Here is a 26,184-nt window from a genome sequence, read left to right on the forward strand (position 1 = left end):
GGGGGGGGGGGGGGGGGGGGGATAATAGCTGTCTTCAGCCGTCTGAAGGGCTATCACATCAAAGAGGGATCGGACTTGTTTGACTTCAGAAGGCACAACCAGGAACGATAGGGAAAAGATGTAAAAGGGCAAATATAGGGTTTTTGCTCTGATCAAACTTCCTTACAATTCGAGCTGTACCATTGTGGAATGAGCTGCCTTGGGAGGTAATGGATTCTCTTTCCTTGATTGTCATCAGCAGAGGCTGAATGAGCACAGTCAGGAATACCATAGGGAAGATTCCTTTTGGGTTTGGACTGGATGGGATGACCCCAGGGGTGGCCAGTTCTCAGATTCTGGGATTCTGCGTCACTCTAAGAAAACTGTTGATCTGAGAGTCAGAACATGTGATTCCTAATTCCAGGTCTGTCCCTAACTTGTTCTATGTTCCCACAGGGTTTTTCCTCCCTGGACTTCAGTCTTTTCAATGAAAATTAAGTAAAACTAAGGACTTAGAATGGATCTTGAATTGTAGAATCATAGAACACTATAATTGGAAATGATCTGAGCACCATCTAGTCTAGCCTGTGCCTCAAGAAGGAGCCCTCCTTATGACATTGCTGAAAAGTGATTGAAATCTCTCAGTTCCCTTCCAGTCCTCATATTCTATATTCTGAGTTCAAAGGTTCCTTCCCACTCTACCATTCCAGGCTTTGGGAAATTCTGGCAACCTGCTAATTAGTGTCTCTGACAGTGACCAGTATTTTACCTACTATGATGGTTGACAATCTGTAATGAAATTAAAAGGCTAACCATTAGCTCACTAACTATTAGTCATCACACAAAGAATGCTTAGACCTAGAATTGGACCCTGGCTCTGCCCCTAACTACCAGAGGCAAGTCACTCTGGTTTCCTCATCTATATAATAGACATAATATTTACAATTCCCTTCAGGGAGAACTGTACTTTATAAACTTATAAAGGGGCAAAGTACTTTGTAAACTTATAAAGCAGAATAGAACTGAGTTCTATTATGGTTATTTTCATCTGCGTCCCCCACTACATTGGCTTCGTTATATAAGAACAGATCATGAGTTCAGTTTAGAGTTCTAAACAAGAACTCACTATTTTAGTTCTTGGCTTTTTGTTGTGTTGTCCCCTCCCACCTAGTACAATGGGTAAATGATAAAGACATTTGGGAAGAAGCCAATAAGTTCAAGTGATGGGGAGAGTACACAAACATCTACAAGAGAAAGCATTGTAGATGTGATCCTGGCCTGGGACCTGGAAGACCTTGCTCTGTCACTTTGTGACCTTGAGTGAGTGAGATATCCTTTGTGGGTCTCAGCTTTTCCATCCACAAAATGAGACAATTAGATTAGATGGACTCTAAGGGTTCTTCCACTCTCTAGCTCTGAGTCTATGAAAAGTTTTACAGGAAGGTGACTCTGAACAAGTCACCTGTATCTCAATTTCCTCACCTATTAAATAATGTAATCACACTAAATTATTTTCAAGGTTCTTTCCAGTGCTAAGTTCCCTTCCAGTCCTGAAATAATATGTCTATGAATATTTTCAAAGAAATACAACCCTGGGTTATTCAGTTCTCTAGGCCCCAGTTTTTTCATCTCTAAAATGAAGGGGTTGGATTACATGATCTCTGTTTTACTATCTTCCATTCAATCATTCAATAAACATGTTAGTGCCTCCTGCAGATGATGCCCCACAGAAGGCTCAACAGTCATTTTTATCAGCTCTAACATACCAATTTGATAGGAGCCTGTCCAATCATTCTTCCTATAGATGCCACAGGTCCCCGGATAGTTTTTTAGGAACCATCTGCCAATGGAGAAATGGTGAAGTCAAAAATCTCATCTTCTTATATCAACAAGCCTGTATTCCAGAAAGAACAATGAATAGGAAACCAAGAACCAATGGAGTTCTTTTTTCAGTTGAGCAGACCACTGGTCAGCTGAATCACTAGAGATCTTCTAGCATTTTCTTGCTGTTAAATTCCCCCTCAGCCAATCCATGGGGGCTAGTTCTTGATTTCTGGGCACAGTCTCCTATACTACAAGATGGTATAGGCCTAACAAGGCCTACGAGGTAGATGAAGGCATTTTAATTATGGCCCTGACGTTCGCAGATTTAGTCACATTTATTAAGTGCCTGCTTTGTGCCAGGAAATAGAATTCAGAGCTAGAAGGGATTGTAGTTCTACTCCAACCCCCTCCTTTTAGAGTTGAGGAAACAATGGCAGAGCTGGGATTTAAACAGCTAGATACCTCTACTTTCCATATCTCCACACTTTAAATTTCCATGGTTTTGTCAGTGTTGATTCTTCCTCTGCCAGTTTAGATTATAACCCCTCTTTGATTTGGACGATGACCTCTGAAAGTTATTATGAATGAAAAACGCATCACCTGTAGCCAGCCTGATGAGTAGTTCTGAGCTTAGCTAAGCTGGGCCCATAACCAAGCTTTCCTAGCTTGGTGGAGCTCACTAGAACTAAGAATCTAGGTTTTCAAGGAAAGACAGAGTGGGGGTGGCTAGGTGGCACACTGACTAGAGCACTGGCCCTGGAGTCAGGAGGACCTGAATTCAATCCAACCTCAGACACTTAACACAAAACTAGCCGTGTGACCTTGGGCAAGTCACTTAACCCCAACTGCCCCTCTTCAGCCTCCAAAAGGCTTAAAAAAAAAAAAGGAAAGGCAGAGTGGCATGACCACCTATTGAATTTGGAGGCAGGAAACCTGCATTCAAGTCCAGCTTCAGACACTGAATTCTTAAGTGGTCCTGGACAAGTCACGGAATCTTTCTGAGGCTCAGAATTCTCATCTACAAAATAGGAATAACAAAGGCCTCCACCTTATAGGTTTCTTATAAAGATACAATGAGATAATATATTTAAAGCTCTTCAAAAACATTAAGGTACAATAGAAATGTCAGCTATCATTCTTATTCAAGAATCCAGGATCTCCTCTGCCACATCATCATGCATCAAAAGAAGTCCTGGACTTCCCCCAAAATATGGTTAACTTGGGTTCGAATGTTGCTTTAGAAAGGATTCAAGAAGCCCGATATGAGAATCATTGCCCTAATACTTCTTATCTATGTGATGACCTACAAATCATTTCATGTGCTCCTTTTGTTTCCCAAGGCATCCAGTATTCCAAGCACCCTCCTCATACATCAGAGATTCCTGCTCTTAGAACTCTATCATTTCACTTTTCTGTCCTGTCCTCAATCCCAGCTTCTCTGGAAATTAAGCTTATCTTTGTGAAGGTTCTTAGTTCTGTGTTCAGTCATGCTGGCAACCATATCAGTTCACTTTTTGATTAGGTCATCCTGAGCAACAGCTCACCCACCTTCTGACCATTGTGCCATTGTTTCAAGGGGGGAGGCAAGAAACAAATGATAACGGGACTAGCTCATCTTCGTTGCTTCGTGAAGGAACAATTTTGCGAGACTGAGGAGAGCATAAAGGCAAAGCAAAGGGCGGACTTTCCTAACGCTTTTTTTCCATGTTCCCTTAGCTCTGGTATAAGAAAAGTCTCCTGGCTCAAGTCAGTTGTCTTAAAACTAAGTGGCGTTCACTTTTCACCTTTGTAATCATTTCTGCAGTTGAACTCGTGAAGAGCTCATGCTGCTTTCTTGTGGTGGAAAAAAATCGCCATGTCCAGGGCCAGGCATTCAGTAAACATTTATTCAGGAAAAAATATGAGGTGAGGATAATGCTGCTCTTCCTTCCTTGCAGAATGGTTTCAAGGCAAGGGCTTTTAAAGCCTTAACGCACCCTAGAAATGAGCGTTATTGCTATCATCATCATTATTATTGAGGAAGGTCAGGACAGGAGAAATCTCCTTGGTGCTGAGTAGTTTGACCTAACACGATGTCCTAAATATCTCATAACAACACTACATGTGTAGTTCTTACTGTGTAGTAGTGTTACATCACATCTGTAATCCTGCCATCAGGGAATGCTGAGGTACATGAATCACTTGAGTTGGATTGTCTTAGTGCAGTGGGGCAAAGCTGATCTGGCATTCGCACTAAGGCCAAAACTAATATGGTCAAGGCCCCTGGACCATGATGCCCATAGAGGTGTGAACCAGCCCATGTCAGGAAAAAAAGTGGAGCAAAGTAAAGCTTCCATACTAGTTGATAGTGTTGATAGTTTGATTAGGCCTGTGAGTAGCTTTACACTTCCAGTCTGGAAGAAATAAGGAGACCCTCTCAAAAAAAATTCTCATGTCCTCTCATTGTCCTATTCATATAGGCTTGACATTTCAGAAATCTATGATTCTTTCTTTTTCCCCCAACGCAGTCTACCTCCACAATTACTCTTGTACTCAAAGACTTCCTCCCAACACCCACCCCCAGTTGTGGTCCTCATTACCTCTCATCTGGAGTATTACCTTGGCTTCCTAATTGGTCTCTACTCTTCCCCACTCTAATCTGCCTACATGTACTTCCCTTCCTAAAACAGGGATCATTGCTACTTCCTTGCTCCAAAACCATGAGTGGTTCCCCATTTTCTCCAGAATAAAAATTAAATCTCTTGTCCTGGAATTCAAGGTCCGCCACATTCTAGTTCCACCCTAACACTTAAATGCTGTGTTGTGATACTCCACCACATATACCATGCTTTCCCAACCAGCTACATAATTGGCCGTTCATTATGTGAGTCTTCCTTTTTAGATCTTCTTGACCTGGATTCAAGTTTTATTTCCAATATTTATCAGCCCTCTGACTTCGGGAAAATCGCCTTCGCTCTAACATTCTATGAGTCTAACTTAGTCACAGAATTTCAAATGGAAAGGCATCTTAGAAATAATATAGTCTAAATGCTTTCTTTTATGGATAATGAAAATAAAATTTAGATAAAAGTAATTTGCCTAAGATCACACATAGTCAGAGAGAGAATTGGGACTAAACACACACATTTCTCAATCCAGGACTGTTTCCATTATATCAAGATGACTTCATTGATCTCTACCCCTCCCCTCATTCAGACACATGCTTTCTTTCCTTTGAATTCTCATCAATCATTACACCTCACATCTGTATCTGTGATGGACTAGTATGAACCTTGGATTTAGTCAAAGAAAAATCCCCAGTTCTGTTAAATAATATGATTAGCTAGTGATTGTGGAAAGGATAAGATGGAATCTATCTTCCTACACAAACCTTTGGGTAATGTCATGGACACCACTTAGGACACTACTGCTCTAGAACATTCCACTCCCCTTGTAGAAAGGCAGAAACAAGTCCAGTGAGGGGAGATATCTTGCCCAAAGTCACAAAAATCACTAGCTGATCATGAAGCTTCTATCCAACATTACCACGCCACCTTTGACCATTACAGTATAAAACCCATTCTCCCACTGCCACTGTCATGTAAGCTCCCAACTTTCTCTTTCTGAGAAAGATATTGGTCCCTCTAGGTAGCTATAACCTAACTAATTTGGACATCCACTGGAAGAGTTGTGTAGGTTCCTTTGAGACAATCCCCAGGCTACCACCACAATCACCAGTACATTCATCAGGGAGAAAAAGACAACTAATAGGCATGCATGATCAAAGCATTTGAATGTCAGTGGACTAGATGGTCTCTAATGTGGTCCCCTAGCTAAACGTTCTACAATCCTTGCTATGCTCAAGGTATTTTAAGAATTATAGTTTTTTGAGTGCAATTGTCTCTCTTTTGTGAACTCTATGAATACAGAGAATGGAACCTATTTATTTATACTGTCCTTTTCCCAAATCTGCTAAACAAAGGGCCCCAAATATAAAAGGTACTTAACGAATGTTTTCTGGATTGCATTGGATTGAGTTGTTTAATTGGAAACCCCTAAATCCATCACATTACATTCAGGGAGATAGCAGTGAACTAGTATGTCTCAGAGCTATGGAAAAACCTCTTGTCTAAGGGCTTAAAGAGGTTCAGTAGTATAATGGAAAGATTGTTGGACTTGAAATCAGTAGACATGGCATCAAGTTCAGAGTCCCTAGAGTTGGAGTCAAAGGACTTAGGCTCAAATTCTGGTGGTACCTATGTGGCTATGGACAAATCATTTATCCTCTCTGGATGTCAGTTTCCTCATCTATAAAAGGAGGTAATTGAACTAGATGGCATCTAAGGTCCATTCTAGCTTTCAATTTATATTTTGATCCCATAAGCTTTACTTTCCTCATCTTTCAGATTAATAATCATAACCTCAATAGTAACAATATAGAGAGTTGTCAGGAAGTAAAAGCACTTTGTGTTGTGCAGAGACAGCCTGGAAAACATTGAGTTTGGAGTCAGAAAAGCTGAATTCTAATTCTGGTATTGTCCCTTTAATAGCTGCATAATATATCATCTTGTCTTTTTTCTGGATCTCAGTTTCCTAATCTGAGGGGTTGTCCAAGGTGACCTTCCAACTCTGAATGCTATGATCATAAGTGTTCTTATGATAGAAATGTGAATGATTATTATGGTTTTGCTGTAAAGGGTGACTTTGGAAGATTGTCAGACTTAAGGAAAGTTATTAATACCAGCAATAACTCTCTTAGTTCTCCAGATAACTAGAACTTTTGACAGAGGAAAGGCTCATATTCTTCTCTCAGGGACCAGAACACAGAACTTGAATATAGAATTTTCAAAGACATATTTGATTCATTCAGCCAATCCAGAAAAGTCTCTCTCAATGCCCATTTGCTCTCAGGATTCCCGCTTCCTGTTAATTTCAGACTGGAACCACTCATAATGTGTAGGCAGTCTAGAGGATGCCACTCAGTCTAGTATCTCATTACTCACTGGTGGAAGGGGAGGGACAGTGGTTCTATAGCTGCAACAGGTACCAAGCCCCGAAGACCAGTCAGCAAAGAGGTGCCTTCACAGTCTGCTTCTTCTTTGTTGTTCTTGACATAAATCAACTCATTCTTGCAGAGCCTCAGGTACTCTCCACCATCCTTCTCTCCTGAACGAAGGACAGTGTGCAAAGTCCTGGAGAAATGACCTACAAACAATGATATAAAATACATCAACAAATATTTATTCAGTGTTTGCTATGAAACAGGCATTGTGCTAAGCTCTGGGTTTGCAAAAAAGGGCAAAAACAGCCCCTGATCTCAAGGAATTCACAATCCAGTGGTGGAAACAACATGCAAAGAACTATGTACAAGCACATTATATACAGGATAAGTTGGAGATAATCAATTAGCTTTAAGGGAATGAAGAAAGATAAGCACAGAATCTTCCATCTGGAAGGGACTTTAGAGGTCACCTAATCCAACCCCTTCTCTGAAGTGAGCATCCCTTCCATAGCTCTCAGAAGTGGCCATCCAGCCATAGTTTGAATACCTACAGTGCTCATGATGGGTCACTCACCAGCTCCCTGGGCTCCCCTTGTTCACATGTTGTCTCTTACATTGAGCCAACATCATGCTCCTTGCAAATTCCACCCACAGCTCCTGGGCTTACCTTCTGGAGCCCCAAAAGGTAAGTCTAGTCTTCTAACTCCTGATAGACTTGTAAATACCCGAAGATATGAGAGAACATGCTCCCCTAAAGTCTTCTCCAGGCTGAACATTCCCAGCTCCTTCAAATGATTCTCTTCATGATATGATTAGTTCTTTCATTATTCAAATTATCTTTCTCCTAATCACACCTTTGCTTTTTAATGTCATTTTAGAAATGTGATAATTAAGATTACATAGAGCTAAATGAGAAGCAAACAGAAAACTCTATAGATATCTTCTGATCAGACCAACCAAGATATTTGTTGGGCAGGGGGAAGAGAGGGAACCAATTGCCTCCCTTGTTCTATTATTGCAACTTAAGGTTGAATTACTTTTACAGTCACTGTATCATAGTATTAAGCTTGTAGACCACTAAAACTCCCAAATCTTTTTCAAATAAGTTGGTGCCTGGCTAAATCTTTCCGATCTTGTACATGCACAGTTAATATTTTACATTTCCCCTATTCTATATCTGAAATAATAGGATCATGGATCCAGAAAACAATGTAGTACAATCTATACATTTTACAGATGAGAAAATTTGGTTACAGTTGACATTTTAAAGCTAAATGCAAAATTTTACATTATCCCTTTAACATTTAATTTGTTAGGTTTCGCTTATGGTTCCAGCCTGTGTAGCGATGTTTTTTGGATCCTAACAGATATCTCAAACATTAGCTATTTCTCTTAGGTATGTGCCATCCACAAATTTGAGATATAGATATAGATAGATATACACACATCCATAGAACAGTGATCATTGATAAAAGTATTAAATAGAATAGAGCTGAAGAAGAGGTCCAAAGTCAAGGAACAATGACCAGATGCTCACAAAGTCAGTCAATAAACATTTATTAAGCAACTATTATATGCCAGGCAAAACTTTACAAAACTGCTCTTCTAAGAACATAGCCTATGGACCTAGAAATCATCTACTCCAAGTCCATCATTTGACAATGAGGAAATCAAGACCGAGAGATGACAAGCAAGTTCCCACCAAGATCAGTCAGGTAGTAAATGGAGCAGGATATCAAACCTAGGACCTCCTTCTCCAAATCTCGGGTTCTTTTCATTGTACCTGACTGCCTAATCCAGGAGACAAAGACCTGGCCATCGGCATCACTAGGAATGACTTACCTTCCTGCACCAGGAGACCTTGGTAAATAGCCTCTAGGTGTTCTTCATTGACTGTGACATGAATCTTGGTGTCCTCCACTAATTTGCATTTAAGCCAATAGTTGTGGTCAAAGAGGAGTTGCTCCAGGCAGAGAGACACGTGGCCTGTGGAGAATCAAGCCACAGAATGACGTGCCAAGCCAGTGTGGTCCTTAGCCAAGCCTCTTTGGGGTTTCTTCTTAACCTTAGATTTCTTTCTGTCCCAAATCCTATCTGCCTCACATAGAGTTTGGAATGTTGGACAACGGAGGGTGGGCCAGAGAATTCCAGAAGGGATTTACAACAACAGTCATGTGATTTTACAAGTGGGAGTAACTAATTGTGACCTTCCTGATTCCAAATGCTTCCCTTCTACTCCAACGTCTTCTTTTAATATTAAAAGCTAACAGTTATATAGCACCTTATAGTTTAGAAAGAGCTTTGCCAAGATTAGCTAATTGGTGCAGTGAAGACAGCACCAGTCCTGAATCAGGAGGACCTGAGTTCAAATCCAGCCTCAGACACTTGACACTTACTAGCCATGTGACCTTGGGCAAGTCACTTAACCCCAATTGCCCTGCTTTCCCCCCTCCAAAAAGCCAAAAAAAAAAAAAACCAACACTATGAGGCACTTACTATAGGTATCATCATTCCCATTTTACAGATTGGGAAACTGAGGGACAGTGAAGTTAAATGACTTGATAACAATAACCCACATTTTATTTTGAAGCAGCTATCTGAGACAGAAAGGTCTTAGCTCAATGCCTGCCTTAATCAGCTATTAATGATGTGACCCTGGGCAAGATATTTAACCTTTATCAGCCTCCAGTTTCTTCATCTGTAAAATGGGAATAATAATAGCACCTACTTCCACAGGGTTGTAAGAATAAAATTATATAATCAGTGCAAAACACCATAAACCTTAAAATGAAGTATAAATAGGCCATAGGTTCCCCACCCTCACGACCTAACCAATAATGTCCTGTCTCTTCCCCAACTCCCTCCATCTCCCTTTACTGATCCTGCCTATTCTTCAAGACCCAGCTCAGTGACAGCTCCTTCATTAAGTTTCCCCTGATCTCCCTTCTTGCCCTGAATTCAAAATTATCTATTTTCTTTATTAGGACCTTAAATAGCACTTCCCACCCCTTTCAAACACATCCTCTATTTTGTACTCTAATCTCCCTGAGCTTCAGTTTCCTTCCTGTAAAATGGAATACCGAATATGGACAGAAACATTATGTACACAAAGAAAGGGCATGGTAATCCAAGCACTATATACATTATGGGGATGTTGTAGGGAAAGTACTTTGTAAACTAAAATATCTTCTAGAGATGCAAATTGTTTTCCATTCAGCCTTTGCTTTACCTAGATTCAGATATGTAGAGAACTTCCATATTTCCTCAATAGTCTTGAAGGTGATAATGAACTGATCTTTATCAACTTGTATAGAAACAAGTCGAGCCGAGAGCTCCTAAAAAACAAAAAACAACCAAACAAAACCAATGAGACAATATAAAACATCATATTAGAAGGGCTCTAAGAGCTCATTGAGTTTCTAATCCACTTATTTTACAAAGGAAAAAGTTAAGACCTAGTGATAGGGAGAGGCTGCCCACTGCCCAAAATGCTCCCAAGTCAGTCTGAACCAGGTTGAAATTTTTAGAAAAATGAATAAAAATATAATAAAGGTAATATAGCTAAAATTGTTCTTCAGAAAACTCTGACCTTAGCTTCTGACTTTGCATGATAGGGGCAGAATTCCTTGCAATTAGAATGGTAATTCCCATCTCATATGACAATTATATGTTTCCAAAGCACAATCTCCACGATGATTCTGTGAGCTAGGTGGTACAAGCATTATTATCCCCATTTTAAAGATGAGAAATTTGAAGTTCAGAGAAGTTAAGTGATTAGCCCAGGGTCACAGAGTTAACTTACACACTGGTCTTAGTAATCCAACACAGGTTCTCTGACCTCAGGCCATTGTTATACATTATATACATTATACAACATGGTGTCTGCAATGTCCTGTAAATAGTGTCAACAGAGTTCAGAATTCAGTTATATTGTAAAAGGTTCTATCATGTACATAAATAGGTGAATTCAGTTATATTGTAAAAGGTTCTGTCATGTACATAAATGGGTATAGGAAAATTGACCAGAAAGAGAGCTAAAGATACTGAAAACGTGAAGGACAACAAAAAGCTTTGGTTGATTGTTTTTGGTTTGTTTTTTTTTTTTAATTGGTTTAGGAGCTGCAGAGAAGTGAACTGAGGCTTGACTTAAGGGAAAACTTCCTAACAATTAAAGTTATTCAAGGGTGGAATGAGTTGCTTTGGGAAGCAATCAGTTCCTGCTCATTAGACATCCTCAAGAGAGGCTGGATAATTACCTGGGGATATTATATAGCAAGGATTCTTGTACAAGGTTGGACTCTATGAACACTGAGGTTGCTTTGGACTCTGAGATTTTTTCACCTGCAAAAATTAACTAATCTCTATCACCAGTTTATATGAGTTATATTCTAGGGTCCTGGAAGAATTGTAAGATGTGACTCCTGCGACACTGTCAATGATCTTTGAAAAATCATAGAAAATAAGCAAATTGTTACATTACAATATTGGAGAAAAGTAAATGTCTTGATTTTCAAGTTGAAAAAGTGGCATCTATAGACTATATCTCAGAGAACCTGACTTTTTTTTCTTGGCAAAATTCTAGAAAGTGTTGTTAAAGAGCTGGTTCCTGAAGATCTAGAAAATAAAGTGATAAAAATCCAGAAAAGAGCAGGTGGCTTCATCGAGAACAAGGCACATCCTATCTCATTGCTGAAAACAAAAACAAAAAAAGAAAGAAAAATATTCAATGTAATAGATAATAGTTACTTTGATTTCAGTAAAGTATTTACCATCCTTATGAAAAAGATATTAATATGTGGCCTTGGTGATATCATAGGCATGTGACAGAAGTTGAAAGGCACAGTTTACACATTAGATGACAGGATGTGGATCCAGGCAGATCTCAATAAACCAGAGCAGAGTATCACATGTACCACCCAGAGGCTGCCCACTGCCCAAAATGCTCCCAAGTATGGCTGAAGCAGGTTTAAATATTTAGAAAAATGAACAAAGATATAATAAAACATAGAAAACATTACATTTTAAAAATAAGATAATATGCAGACTGTAGGGATCCTTATGTAGTTCAGTGACCCCATTTCTATTTGAGTTTGACATCACTGGGCTAGAGAGATGAGATGGGCTGAATCAAAAAAGATAAAATGTAATAGAAATAAATGTAAAGTTTCATACTTGGGTTCAAAAATTAACTTACCAAGTACAAAGTGAGGAAAGTATGACTAAACAACAGGTCCTAGATATTTGAGTAGGTCAAAAGATCAGTATGAATCAACAATGCAACATAATAGCCGAAAAATGTAATATATGTCTGATCTGCATTAAGAGAAGCATAGTGTACAGGAGACAAGAGGTAATAATTCCGCTGAATTCTGCCATAATCAGACCACATCTGCAGTGTCATGATCAATCCCAGATACCACATTTTAAGATAGACATAATCAATAAGTTGGACAGGGTTAAGAGGAAGACAGCTAGGCTGATGAGGGGCTGACTGCAAGACAATAGCATAGAATCAGACGAAATTAAAAACCTATGATCCCATGATGTTTAGTCAGGAAGGACAAGGTAGCTTAGAGGTAACATGATGGCTGCCTTCAAGCAGCTGAAGTAGGCTGTTGTGTGGAAAAGACATTCTGCTCGTCCTGAGTGACCCCCAAATACAGAACTAGCAGCAGTTGATATAAGTTGCAGAGAAGCAGATTTTTGGTTCCATATAAGAAAAGCTTCCAAAAAATTAGACCCTCCCAAAATAGGATGAGTTATCTAGAGATTGGGGATTCCCTATGACCAGTGTACTTCACAGAGAGTTTTAATATTGATTTGTTAGAGTTCTTATGAGGTAGCTAGTTAGAGTAGTGTTTATATAGGACTAGGAATCAAGAAGAGCTAAGTTCAAATCCTGCCTCAGAGAATTATTAGCAGTGTGACCTTTGGCAAGTCATTTGAACTCTCTTGGCCTCAGTTTTTTCACCTATAAAATGGGGATAATAACATCTACCTAACAGGATTGTTGTGAAGACGTAATGAAATAACATATGTAAAACACTTTGGAAATCTTATTGAAGCATTGTGTATGTAGCTATCATTATTGTCATTGTAAAGAGCCATCTCGCGCTGATCTGAATTGAATTAGATGATTTCTGAGGTTCTCTTCTACCCTGAATTTCTGTGATTAAGAGGCAGCACAGTTTGGTGAACAGAGCATTGGGCGTGAGGTCAGGAAGACTTGGTTTCAAATGTTATCTCAGACATTTATTAGCTACGTGACCCTGACAAAGCTATTTAATCTCTCTGTCCCTCAGTCCCATCTGTAAAATGATGGGTTTGGACTAAAAGGCCTCTAAGATGCCTTCAGGTTCTAAATCTATGATCTTGTAATTTTATGATAAAGAATTACTTTCTGACCTCTGGCCCATGATGAGCTCAGAATTTATTCTCATACTACTAGATTGTCTTCTGACTTCTCTTATAACTAAATGTTGAAATTTTCTCCTTTAAATTTACTTTGATATTTGTATTTCTTCTTAGATTTCAAAATAATAATGATTTTGTGATTAAAGAACTGAATTCAGCTGACTTGGAAGTAGGAGGCTCAATGGCTAAAGCACAAGTCCTGGAGTCAGGAAGACCTGAGTTCAGATGTGGCCTCAGACACTAGCTGTGTGACCCTGGGCAAGTCACTTAACCCTGTTTGCCTCAGTTTCCTCATCTGTAAAATGATCAGGAGAAGGAAATGCCAAACCACTCCAGCATCTTAGCCAAGAAAACCCCAAATGGGGTCACAGAGTCAGACACAACTGAAATGACTGAACAATAACTCCCTCTTAGGGTTATTGTGAGGATTAAAGAAGACAGAGAATGTAAAGTGTTTTGTAAACCAATCAGTTAAAAATCAGCAAGTGTCCATTAAGAGCTGACAAGGTTCTAGGCATTGTGCTAAGTCTGGACATACAAAGAAAAAGCAAAAACTCCCACCTCTCTTCAAGTAGCTTACATTCTAATGGGAGAGACAGCATATACACAAATCAGTACATACAAGTTGAATACTGAACAGATGGGAGGCAGCCTCTGAGTGGAAAGCACCAGCAATCGAGCCGAGTAGGAGAGGCTTTCTGTTATCTAATGTTATATTTCTGCCTATCCAGCCCCACTGAGGGGCACAGGATTTTAGATGATTGATTAGAATGAGAAGGGATCTTGGAGGCCATGCAGTAAAACCCCTTTCTGGCTGAGGAAACAGACTGAGAGCTTAAGTACTTTCTTGGGGTCACACAACTTGGCAGTGTCTGAGGCAGGAGTACATCTCAGGCTTTCCTGATATCAAACTTCTCCCTCTAACCACTTCACCACCTCACTGCCTAAAGATTTGAACTCATAACTCTTCATTTATCAGACTAAGCCCTGAACTATTGGTTATCCGCATTCTATTGTGTACAGGTTACCAGAAATTCTAGAAGTTTCAAAGAATATTCATTCTATCGCTTCTTTCTAAGAGAAACCCAGCTCTGGATAAGTTCCTACTCATTCCATCACTCCCACAAATCACAGATCCAGGATAATAGAGAAGTGAACTCCTTGCTTCCAGTTGACACTTCTAGACCACCCATTCCTCGAGGATTTTCCTATTTACATCTCTATTCAGTCCGTCATTTTTCAACTTTACTATAAGATTAGTAGTATCTGGCTCACAGTCATGACCTCCCCACTCTAACTTCCATCTTCGTCCCCCGAGACTTCAGCATTCGTGATGACAATCCCTCTAGCAATCTAACCTTGAAGTTCTTTATCTTTTTGACTATTCCTTCTTCTTACTATTTCCATCTAACTAGTTACCAAGATGCATCAAAGTTTCTTGAATCTGTCACCTCTTATCTATTCCTTCTTCCACCAACCTATTATTGGGTCCTCATAACCACCCACCCAGGCTATTCCAAATACCTCCTAACACACATTCCTACTTCCATTTCTCCCCTTCAATCTATCCTTCATACAATTATCAGAACACTTTCTCATTCATACCTAGTCAGGTCTTGCTTCCATGCAGAAGTCTTCAGGAGCAACATATTTCTCCCTAAGTAAAATTTATAGGGGAGCTAGGTGGCTCAGTGGATAGAGTACCTGACCTAGAGTCATGAAGACTCATCTTCCTGAGATCAAATCTCACCTCAGACTTACTAATTTGTGATCCTAGGCAAGTCATTTAATCCTGTTTGCCTCAGTTTCCTCAACTTTAAAATGAGCTGGAAAAGGAAATGGCAAACCACTCCAGTATCTTTGCCAGGAAAGCCCCAAACAAGATCAAAGAGAGTGGGACATGACTGAAAAACAATTGAACTAGATAATAACAAAGTTCAGACTACTTTCTTTATCTGGGCACTCAAGATTCACAGTCCAGTAGCCCCCGTAGCTCCAGTCACTCCCCTTCACACACATCATGCTTTAATCAAACTGGACTGCTGTCTCTCAATGCTTTGTTCTCTCATACCTCCTTGTCTGAATCATGCTATTCACTGCAGCTGGAATCTTTTTTCTCCCCATCTTTTTCTGCCGAACTCCTGCCCAACATTTTAAAAGTCATTTGAGAAGTTTTTATGCCATAGACATTGCCCAGAATATCCTCTCTTGTCACAAAGAAACACAGTGCACTAAAACCAAATGACACAACAACTGTGTCTGGTATAAGATGTAACATGGAACATTTGTGGTTCCCCACCTCTCTATGAAAGGAGGAAAATTCCTGGAGTTTCCTGATACCTTGTAAAATATCTAAGGGAGAGATTCTCCAACATTGCAAATTAAATTAGTGTCTTTCGATTCACTTATTAATTTTGTTTACCTTAATCTTAAGCCAAAGACTTCTATGCTATATTTTTAATCCATCACTGCTGTCATTTTACTGAAAAGTGTCTTTTATTTTGCCAAATTCTACATATTTAGAGACCTTTACTCTCATCTTTTCCCTTCCATTTTTCTTAAACTGAACATCATTGATGTTTTGTATATACTGCCATATATTCCCAATAGATCCCTCTCTTGTAATTAAGAACAGTTAAGCAAAACAAACTGGCACCTGACAGGGTATGCTTTATTCCATATCTGTAGTCTACCACCTTTTTACCAAGTACAAAAACTACCTCTACTTTAAAACTTAACCAAAATGTCACCTCTTCCAGGATACCTTCCCTGGTATGCCCCATTAATACAGACCTTTCCTATTGCATTTTACAAAGTATTTTGTCTCATAATTTTCTAGTACGATTATCATGCATTGTACTAATGACAGTTTTTGAATCTTTTCCCTTAACAGAGCATAAGCTCCACAAGGGCTGGTACTGTGTCTTATTGAAATTTTGTATCAAGGTACCACCTCATACCTATCAGATTGGCTAATATGACAGAAAAGGGAAATGATAAATGTTGGAGAGGATGTGGAAAAATTCAAATACTAATGCATTGTTGGTAGAGTTGTGAACTGATCCAACCATTCTAGAGAGCAATTTGGAATTATGCCCAAAGGGCAACCAAACTGTGTATACCCTTTGATCTAGCAATACTACTACTAGGTCTGTATCCCAAAGAGATTATAATAAAGGGAAGAGGACCCACACATACAAAAATATTTTATAGCAGCTCTTTTTGTGGTGGAAAAGAATTGAAAATGGAGGGGATGCCCATCCATTGGGAAGGCTGAAGTGAATATTATAGAATACTGTTGTTCAGTAAGAAATGATGAGCAGGTCGATTTCAGAAAAATCCAGAAAAACTTCCATGAACTGATGCTAAGTGAAGTGAGCAGAACCAGGAAAACATTGTACATAGTAACAGCAACATTGTACAAAGTCAACTATGATAGATTTAGACCCTCTCAGCAAAACAATGATCCAAGACAATTACAAAAGACTTGTGGTGTAAAATGCTAAACACATCTAGAAAAAGAACTATGGAGTCTGAATGAAGATTGAAGCATACTATTTTCACTTTTTTTTTGTTTTTCCTTTCTCATGTTTTTTTTTCCTTTTGTTCTGATTATTCTTTCACAACATGACTAATATGGAAACATGTTTAACATGATTATATATGTATAACCTGTATCAGATTGCATACTGTCTTGGGGAGGAGAAAGGGAAGGGAAGGAGGGACAAAAATTTGGAACTCAAAATTTTATCAAAATTAATGTTAAAAACTATCTTTACATGTAATTGGAAAAATAAATTATTATTAAGTAAAAAAAAGAAAAAGAAATTTTGTATCTTCACCAATCTCTAGTATAATGCAGTCCTCTCAGCTGGTGCTTAATATGTGTAAGGTGCACCCATGTTAAAATGCACAATCATTCCACACCCATTGAAGAATAGTTTAGAAATCCCCATCTCCTCTTCACACAGGGGTGAGTTCTCACCTTGAACAATGCGTTGACTTCCTTGTTGTCATTCTCCATGGCCCATAACCTTTTTCTTGCAGCCTCTTGCAGTTGTTCATTGATTGCTCGCCCAGAGAGGCTATACACAGAGAAAGAGAGGGGGATCTCTGAAAAGAAATAGACATCATGGGCATGTGGAATATGGAATATGGAAATAAAGGGGGTTGAAATGGGAATAACTATCTTGGTTTCCCAAATATGGTGACAGAATGTTTTAACTAGAATATATCAGAGTCCATCTCATCCAATATACTCATTTTGCAAAAAGAAGAAACTGAGGCCCAGAGGGGAAGGGGAATGAGTTTCCCAAGAGCATTAGGAAAATAAATCAGGGCAACTTGGTGGTTCAGTAGACAGAACACCAGCTTTGGAATCAGAAGGACCCAAATCCAGCATCAGACACTTACTCGCTGTGTGACCCTGGGCAAGTCACTTCACACAACTTGGCTCATGAAAGAAACAAACAAACAAAGAAAAGGGGAGAGAGAGAAAAAAATGGCAAGGTTGGGAATTAAATTCAGACCTCTTGGTTACCTGCTACATATTCCACTTACTAAGGAAATAAATTCTAGATTAAGATGTCTATCCCACAATTTGGGGCATGTTATTATCCTAACAAAAATATCCTTGCTGAAATCTCAAGACTACAGGGCTGGGAGTCAGGGGACCTTTTGTTCTAGCCTTGCTTCTGTCACTGACTGGCTGTGTGATTTATACAAGTCATTTCTTTTCTCTGGGCTTCAATTACCTTGTCCATTAATAGCAGGTTTGACGTATATAGTGTCAAAGGTCCCTTCCAGATCAGATATTTTATGATATTAAAGCTTTCTTGAAAACCTGTTATGAGTCCAGCAATGTGCTCAGGGTTGAGGATGGACATGAGGACAAATACAATACTCCTGCTCTAAAGGAGGATCACACTCTAATTGAGCAGATCAGACACGTGCGTGTGTAAGCCTTCCTCAGCTAAAGTGATCAAGCAAAAAGTCAGGGACAAGAGCCCCATACCTGGGCTTAGTTCTCAGCTCTGCTACTCATTCCTTCCCTGTATGCCCTTGGCTAAGTCCTTTTCTCTCGCTGGTACTGTTTCTTCATCTATAAAATGAGAGGGTTAGGCTGGATCATCTCCAAGGTACCGTCCAACTCTTAGTGCCTAAGACGCCTATGACACACATAGTCAGGGGCAGGGAATGGGAAGAAGGATGGAGGGAAACAGCATTCCAGGCACAGGAAACAATGCGAGTGAAGACATTGAGGTGGGAATTCATATGATGTGATCAAACAATGTTTCATTCAATTTGACTGGATCAAGGTATGGCTTCAGTACATGGATCAGATAATTTTGAGATAAAATATAAAGATGTATTTCAACCAGGATGGACCTGGTAGGCCTATGGTCCTATATGTGCAAAAATATTTATGGCAACTCTTTTTATAAGAAAAGAAGTCGCTCAAACTAGAAGCTAATTTATGGATAAATTGGAGAATGGTCGAGCAAATCCTGGTATATGAGTACAATAGAATCCTTGATGTAAGATTTGGCATAAGGAATGAAGGAAAAATAGTTTCAACAAGACATGAAAAAAACTTGTATGAATTGATAATAGAGTAAAGAAAGCAGAACAATTTATACTATAACATCAATATTGTAAAAATGATCAATTTTGAAAGACTTAAGAATTCCGATCAACTAAATAATCAGTCATGATTACAGAGAACTGAAAAATAACACTACCCATCTCAGGACAGAGAGGTGATGGACCAATATACAGAATAAGAAATGCAACTTTGTACATGACAATTGTGAAAATTCCCTTCCCTTCCCTATGTTCCTTCCCTTCTTCCCTTCCTTCCTTCCTTCTTCCTTCTCTTTCCCTCTCTCTCTCTCCCTCCTCTCTCTCTCTCTCTCTCTCTCTCTCTCTCTCTCTCTCTCTCTCTCTCTCTCTCTCTCTCTCTCTCTCTCTCTCTCTTTCTCTCTCTTTCTCGTAGAAAGGGAAAAATGAATAAATGCATGCCCATTATATATATATATATGTACATATACACATATATGGAAGGGCATTGAACTGAGTAGTACATTAGGAAGGTGCCTCAGATAGTGTGTACAAGGCTAGAGGGTCAAAAGGGAAAGCCTGGATATGGGGGAAATGTTGCTATCATGCATATAGAAAATGAAAAAAGGGATACCCCATTGAATTCTCCTCCCACTCTAGGTATTTAGATACCTGATGTCACAGACTGTGACTGGACACATTTTCCCTTGCTTTTTCTTGAGGCTGTTGACTGTCTGAGTCCATTGGATGGAGCTTGTGCATTGGAGGGGGCCTCTTTACCTGGAGGGAAAAAAAAAAAAAGAAAAATTAAGGCTCGGAATAAGCAATTCCCAGGTTAAGAGCATAGAGTGAGAGCTAGAAAGAAACTTGGAGGCAACTGAGTCCAACCCCTCATTTTACAAATGAGGAAACTGAGGTTGAGAGAGATTAAACAATTTGCTCAGTCATACAATAAACATCTGAGGTGGGATTTGAACTCAGATCTTTCTGCCACTAAGCCCAGTAAGTGGGGCAAAAGAGGCAGTTTTTAGTCAATAGTGTGGCCAGGCAATCATTCCCCAGAATTATTCCGATGGGGGAAGTACTAAGAGGTACCCACTGAGTATTAGCCCTTCCAGAATCAGAGAAGACCTTCGAAAATAAGATATCAGAGCTGTAAAAGATCTACAACACAGAATGTTAGAGCTAGAAGGAACCTTGGAACAATATATATATATTAACTACAAGGACTTTAGAACATAGACTATTAGAACTAGAAGAAGCCTTACAAGAGACCTGGAAGTGCCCTTAGAACACGTAATATAAGGCATGGACCTAGAAAAAATTTGGAATACCTCCTTTTGTCCCCATCCATTGGCCTGTCAGCCCTGAACTAAGTAAGGCTCTGTGTAAACCAGATATGGTATGAGGAAGGGTCCTTTGAGGGATACCCTAAGTGCCTGGGACATGAGTGAGAGTTTCTGTGGTAAAAAGGAAAGAACCAAAATTTAAGGTCCTGGATGTGTATTCCAGCTCTCCCATTTATTAACGCATCTATACAATGGGGATAATAATCTGTACTTTGTCATAATTGGTTGTTGTGAGATAGCAAGTGAGTGAATGAGTGAAAGAATGAATGAAATGTATTCTGTAAAATCTAAAGGTTATATATAAGCTTAAGCTTGTATTCATAGTAGTAGTATTAGAATTAGTATCATAAGGAGAGGAGTAGGAGGGAGTGATAATGATGAGAGATTACAGCTGTTGTCTGATTATTTGAGTTGTGCCAGACTCTTCATGACCCCATTTAGGGTTTTCTTAGCAAAGATATTGGAATGGTTTGATGTTTCCTTCTCCGGTTCATTTTACAGCTGAGGAAACTGAGGCAAAGAGGGTTATGGGACTTGCCCAGGGCCACACAGCTAGTAAGTGTCTGAAGCTGGATTTAAACTCAGGAAGATGAGTCTTCCTGCTTCCAAGCCCAGCACTCTATCCATTGCACCAACTAGCTGCCCTACTATAAAGGCAGATATAGCAAAAAGGGCAGAAGTTAAAGAAATACCAGTCCATATATGGAAATCCAAAAAAGATTGGTGAGGGAGTGCCCACAGTAGCCTCTCAGTTGCACTGAAATTAATAATTATTAACTAATAATTAAATGATAATTAATTTAAATTCTCCCAGATTGCAATAAATCAGGGTCCTCAGAGTTAAACAGAAAGTCTGAGATCAATTAACCACTGAAGAAGTTATTCAAAAGAAGATGTCTCCTAAGGAAGTAGAAGCCAGATTCTGGACTTCAAGAAGACAAATCCAGAATCTTTATCAGTTCTGTGGAAACAACTCTACAAGGGCATATATTCTGGGTAAAAGAAGAAGCCAAAGCAGAAACAAGAAACTGGATGAAGTTCAAAAGTAAGTGACTTGAACTTTTCTAACCAAACAAATGGTCAATGAGAAGGTCATACATTGTGGGATAAATGCTCTACATGCCCCAAATCCATCTTTTTGTATCAAACAAATGGACAAGAAACTCATGGAGTCAACTGAGAACATCTTGCTAGTGCTGTCAGGGATGTTCTTCCATCTAAATTTTATCAACTGAAAACTCCCTGTTTCCCTCCATGGCAGAAAACGCCAGAAATCATAGACACTTGCTATGAAGCCAGCTACCATCACTGGAAGAAAGGTTAAAGAAGACTTATCCAAAGCACAAGTGTTCAGGACCTTCCGGCACCAAGGTAGCTACTTTGACCCAAAGATATCGCATGTGTGTGTGAAAGTGACAGTGAGGAAGAATATGGGGAAGAAAGTAGCTAAGCCAGGATCATACACACATCCCTATTTGATGTTTTTAATTGATCACATTGCTCATTGTCCTTTTTTTTTTTTTTGGTCATTTTCAGAATTGTCATCCTGTGAACAATGGACAATGATCAGAAGAAAATGGTTAGTTTTTTTAATTATTTGTTTAAATTTTTATGAATACCATTAGAATTTCTAGGTAGAAGAGACATCTAAAATGTTTCTATGAGAAGGTTGGGATCAACCCTCCATTGTACAGAAGGAAAAACCGAGGTCCAGAGAGGTGGAAGTCATGTTCCTGAGAAAATGTAATGTAAGAGAAAAAGGGCATTTACTACCTATGTAACCAGCCGCAGTTACTTCATATGTTAAATGAGAATAAGAATCCTTGTGCTGCTATCTCCCAGCGCTGTTGTAGAAAACATACTTAGTAATATTGATGGCTACAAATGAACACAATAAATTAATTGCTAAAATTATTTTTAAAAAAACATTGGTAACTTTGGAGAGAGTAGTTGCACTTAAGTGATGAGTTCAGAAGCTAAATGCAAAGGTCCGGGGTGAGTGTTAGAGGAAAGGAAATGGAGGCAATGTGGGTAGATTTTTTTTTTTCTCATTGTCATTAAATAGGAGATGAGCTATAAGGTGATAATCTCAAAGGTTAAGAAAGATTGCAGAAATTCACAAGATTTCTTCTCTCAGTGTCACATTCAGCATCACTAGCAGTGTGGGCAAGAGAGGTCAAAGGGGGTGGCCATAGGTTCACTAAACATTTTATTGGAACAGCTAGGTGGTGCAATGAATAGAGCACCGGCCCTGGAGCCAGGAGGACCTGAATTCAAATATGGACTCAGATACTTGATATACTTACTAGCTGTGTGACCTTGGGCAAGTCACTTAACCCCAAATGCCCTGCCCTCCCCCCTCCAAAAAAAAGAAACATTTTATTAAGGGTTCATTGTGTACAAGGCACCGTAGGGGGTCCATAGATGTTTCCACTGGAAAAATTCATGGGGAGAAGGGGGAAGAAGAGTTGGAGCAAGACCGTGCTCTCTGTCTGTGCCTGGTTCCTCATCTATCAAATGAGGATAATAATACTTTTCCATTTCCCTCCAAGAGTTTATTGTGAGGACCAGAAACAATGCCGGCTCCTTCCTTTCTATAGCACTTTATTGTTACACAGTGCTTTACATGTCTTACTGTATGTGAGAGATTGGGGGGGGCAGGATAATTCAATGGAGAGAACACTGACTGGCCTTTGGAATCAGAGAATCTGGCTTCAGATCCTAGCTCTGCTGCTCACAAGCAATAAGCGTCTCTGGGCCTTGGTTTCCCCATCTGTCAAATGGAAGGGATGGGACAAAATGACCTGAAATGTTTCTTTTAGCTCTAGATAGATGATCTCTCAAGATCTTCACAAAAACAACCAGAGGGAAGGAATGAAGGTACAAGTGATTTTCTTAAGGTTGCACAGTGAATCAATGACAAAGGCAAGTAGGTCTTGAACTCACATCTCTGGACTGATTTTTTTCAAGTGCAGAATGCATGTCAGCTATGATTAGCCAATGTTCTATAGAGGCAGAAAAGGGAAGAGCCATGGGCTTCATGGACACCAGGATAGAACATTCTAACTGCTCCAGATGGAAAGCAAGAGCCAGGATACAGGCAGGCTTGGTATGGTGATCAAATGATATAATATGCACAAAAGACTTTACAAACCTTAAAGCACTAGATAAATGTAAGAAAATGCTATTACTGAGGGAGCTAGGTGATGCAGTGGGTAAAGTGCTGGGCCTGGAGTTGGTCAAGATTCCTCTTCTCGAGTCCAAATCTAGTTTCAGACACTAGCTGTGTGATCGTGGGCAAGTCACTTAACCCTGCTTGCCTCAGTTTCTCATTTGCAAAATGAGCTGGCAAAGGAAAGGGCAAAACACTTCAGTATTTTTGCCAAGAAAATCCCAAATGAGATCACAAAGAGTTAGACAGGACTAATAAGGAAAAAAAAAATTACTATCAGGTGTAGGGACTGTGCGTCACGTATAGGGAGGTCCTAGGTAAGGAAATGCCTTTTAACTGGTGAGGGTCAGCACTGTGTCTGCCACTGATAGTCCTAGACAGCAGACTAGAGCGTGGAAAAGTTAAGTGTCCTGCGCAGTCACAAAAACAGGACCTGAATTCAAGTCTTTCTGCCTCCAAGATCAGCTCTCCATTCAAGACATCACACTGTTTCTTATTGTTATTATTACCATTATTATATAAGTTCCATCAGGACTAACACTCTGCACTCCAGGTATCTGACTTAATAGAGACTCAATACAACTTGTAGGTTTTTCCTGCTTTTGCCTAAATCAAGCTAAAAGACTTGTCCAATGCATGGTTAATCTGAGGCTGAGTGAGGCCTGGGGGCAGGAGTGAGGAGGAGGGGGGCAGGATGAGCAGTGGGGTTCAAAGGAGGAGATCTTGGATTGGAGTCTTTAGCTCTGCTATGGACTAGTTACATGACCTGAAGTGAGATACTTCCCTGATGCAAGCAAGCTTCACTCCCCTCATCTGCACCATGGAGCTGATCACACTCAGAGCATCTTGTAAATAAATTGTAAAGGTCTTTAAAAAGGCAAGCTCCGTGCAGGATCTATATTAAATTGTTTGCCTTCTCAAAAGGGGGGTGGGCCACGAGGAGGGAGAAAATTTGCAGCTCAAAATAAAATACAGAAATATTAAAAATTGTTTTTACATGTTATTAGGGAAAAATAAAATATTAAATGTAAAAAATTAAAGCGTGAGCTGGTTGCATATGCTATGTACATGACATGTTACAGTTTACAAAGTGCTTTCCATAGATCATGCTATTGGATACTCTCAACACCATTGTTAGGAAAGGCAGAGTAAGGATTATCCCCATTTTACATGGATGGGAAAAAGAGAATAAGCCTTTTTATATATAACATCTACTATGTACCAGGCACCACCATAAGCACTTTACAAATATCACCTCACTTGATCTTCACAACAACCATGTGAAGTAGGTGCTGTTCTTATCCTCATTCTATAGATTGGAAACTAAGGCAAAGGGAGGCTAAGTGACTTGCCCAAGGTCACACAGATAGTAAGTGTTTAAGGTAGGATTTGAACTCAGGTCTTCTTGACTCCAAGTTCAGGTATCCACTTATACCATCTAACTGCCTCAAGATGAAAACCTGAGGCTCAGAGAATGAGTTGATAGAATCATTAGCTGAGGCAGGATTGGAAGCCGGGTTCATTGACTATGAGTTCATAGATCATTATTAGAGTAATTAAGTGCCCTACTTAAGATTTTTTTGTTTCACCCCACCATTTTTTGTTGCAGATGAGAAACATAAGACAGAGTAGGGAAGACCAGAGAGAGCAGTCGGCAGCACTGAGTTAGTGACTGGGACGATACTCGAACCCAGAGCTCCTGAGTCCAAATCTAGAAGCAGATTCACCAAACTCAGCTTCCTCTCTCCTGCCTCATTCAATTCCCCCAGAACCGTTGGGAGAAGAAAAGCCCTCATCACCCGCTGAGAGAAGGCCACTCCAGAGAAGCTCTGAATTTCCCAACTTTCACCGTGGTGGGAAGACCACCAGACAAGGAAGCGTGATAGGCCTAGGTCTTAATCTCAGTTCTGCCATAAAGCAGTTTGTGACCTTAGGCAAGTTACTTTGCCACTCTGGGCCTTCTTTGCCTTATTTGTAAAAATGTGAGGTTACATGATCTTTAAAGTCACTTCCAATCCTAAAACTGATGAGTCCATGAACTGTTTCTTTGTGGTTGAGAATCTAGTCCCTGTAAACCACAGCCAAGTGAGGCCTGGTGCCACAGGACTCTGACCCCTCTCGAGATATATAGCACTGTAGGCCAAGGGGTAGCATATCTACTCTGCTGCAGGCCGCAAACCCTGGGGAAGGGGTAATGAAAGTGAACTCACCTGGGCCCCGATACACACTCCTCAGCCGGGGAATACCGAAACAGCAGCCCATGTGTCCACCATCATCCGGAACCAGGCCCGGGGCCCCAGGGAACACACACCAGGGCAGTCCTGGGGGAGGATGAAGAGGGGGGAGCCTTCCTAGCCGGCCTCCTCCTCCCAGGCACCAGAGAGCCTCTGGTCTGCTCAATGCACAATGCAGCCTTTGATTGTCCGGCCTACAGCTGGGAGGAGGCTAGAGGGAAGGGCGGGAGGGACCAGGCCAGGCCGGCAATCCCAGGGCAGCCCCACAGCTCTTGCACCATCGGCCAGTTGACTTTAGAGGGAACTTTCTGGCCTATCAGGATGTGGGACATTCTTCACATTCTGAGATGGGAGAAAGCATATTTGCTGCATGTAGGGGTGGCCTGAGTGGGAGTCCCAGGGAGAGATTCTTGCTTTCCTGCTACTGTTTTTCCTCCCACTCTCACTCCCTAAATTAAGTGATATTTTTTTAAAGGAATGTTTTTTATGGCTCCCTGGAAAGAGATCCCAAGTCCTAATCTCTCTCTCTCTCTCTGTCTCTCTCTCTCTGTCTCTCTCTCCCTCTCCCTCCCTCCCTCCCTCTCTCTGTCTCTCTCTCTGTCTCTCGCTGTCTGTCTGTCTTTCTCTCTCTGTGTCTCTCTCTCTGTGTTTCTCTCTCTGTCTCTCTCTCTG

The 26,184-nt window shown here is 40.1% G+C and overlaps 1 protein-coding gene across 3 annotated transcripts in view; it reads right to left on the reverse strand.

The window, feature by feature from the left end:
• SH3TC2 (SH3 domain and tetratricopeptide repeats 2) overlaps positions 1 to 25,697 on the reverse strand; it is a 71,639-nt gene extending 45,942 nt beyond the window's left edge. For 2 of the 3 annotated variants that reach the window (XM_069102332.1, XM_069102331.1), the window contains exons 1-7: positions 25,489 to 25,697; positions 19,430 to 19,537; positions 17,184 to 17,311; positions 10,014 to 10,119; positions 8,627 to 8,770; positions 6,786 to 6,987; positions 1,746 to 1,819 (exon numbers count right to left, since the gene is read on the reverse strand). In XM_069102332.1, coding sequence (XP_068958433.1) covers positions 1,746 to 1,819; positions 6,786 to 6,987; positions 8,627 to 8,770; positions 10,014 to 10,119; positions 17,184 to 17,311; positions 19,430 to 19,537; positions 25,489 to 25,540 — 814 coding nt within the window. In that variant the 5' untranslated portion in view covers positions 25,541 to 25,697. The remainder of the gene's footprint in view (positions 1 to 1,745; positions 1,820 to 6,785; positions 6,988 to 8,626; positions 8,771 to 10,013; positions 10,120 to 17,183; positions 17,312 to 19,429; positions 19,538 to 25,488) is intronic. The other variant, XM_069102333.1, reaches the window with a different exon arrangement.
• Positions 25,698 to 26,184: the final 487 nt, after the last annotated feature.

This window comes from Petaurus breviceps, unplaced genomic scaffold, assembly GCF_028583685.1.
Source record: "Petaurus breviceps papuanus isolate PSGF00001 unplaced genomic scaffold, PetGlider_PUasm1.0 551, whole genome shotgun sequence".
In the NCBI taxonomy this organism is placed as follows: Eukaryota; Metazoa; Chordata; class Mammalia; order Diprotodontia; family Petauridae; genus Petaurus; species Petaurus breviceps.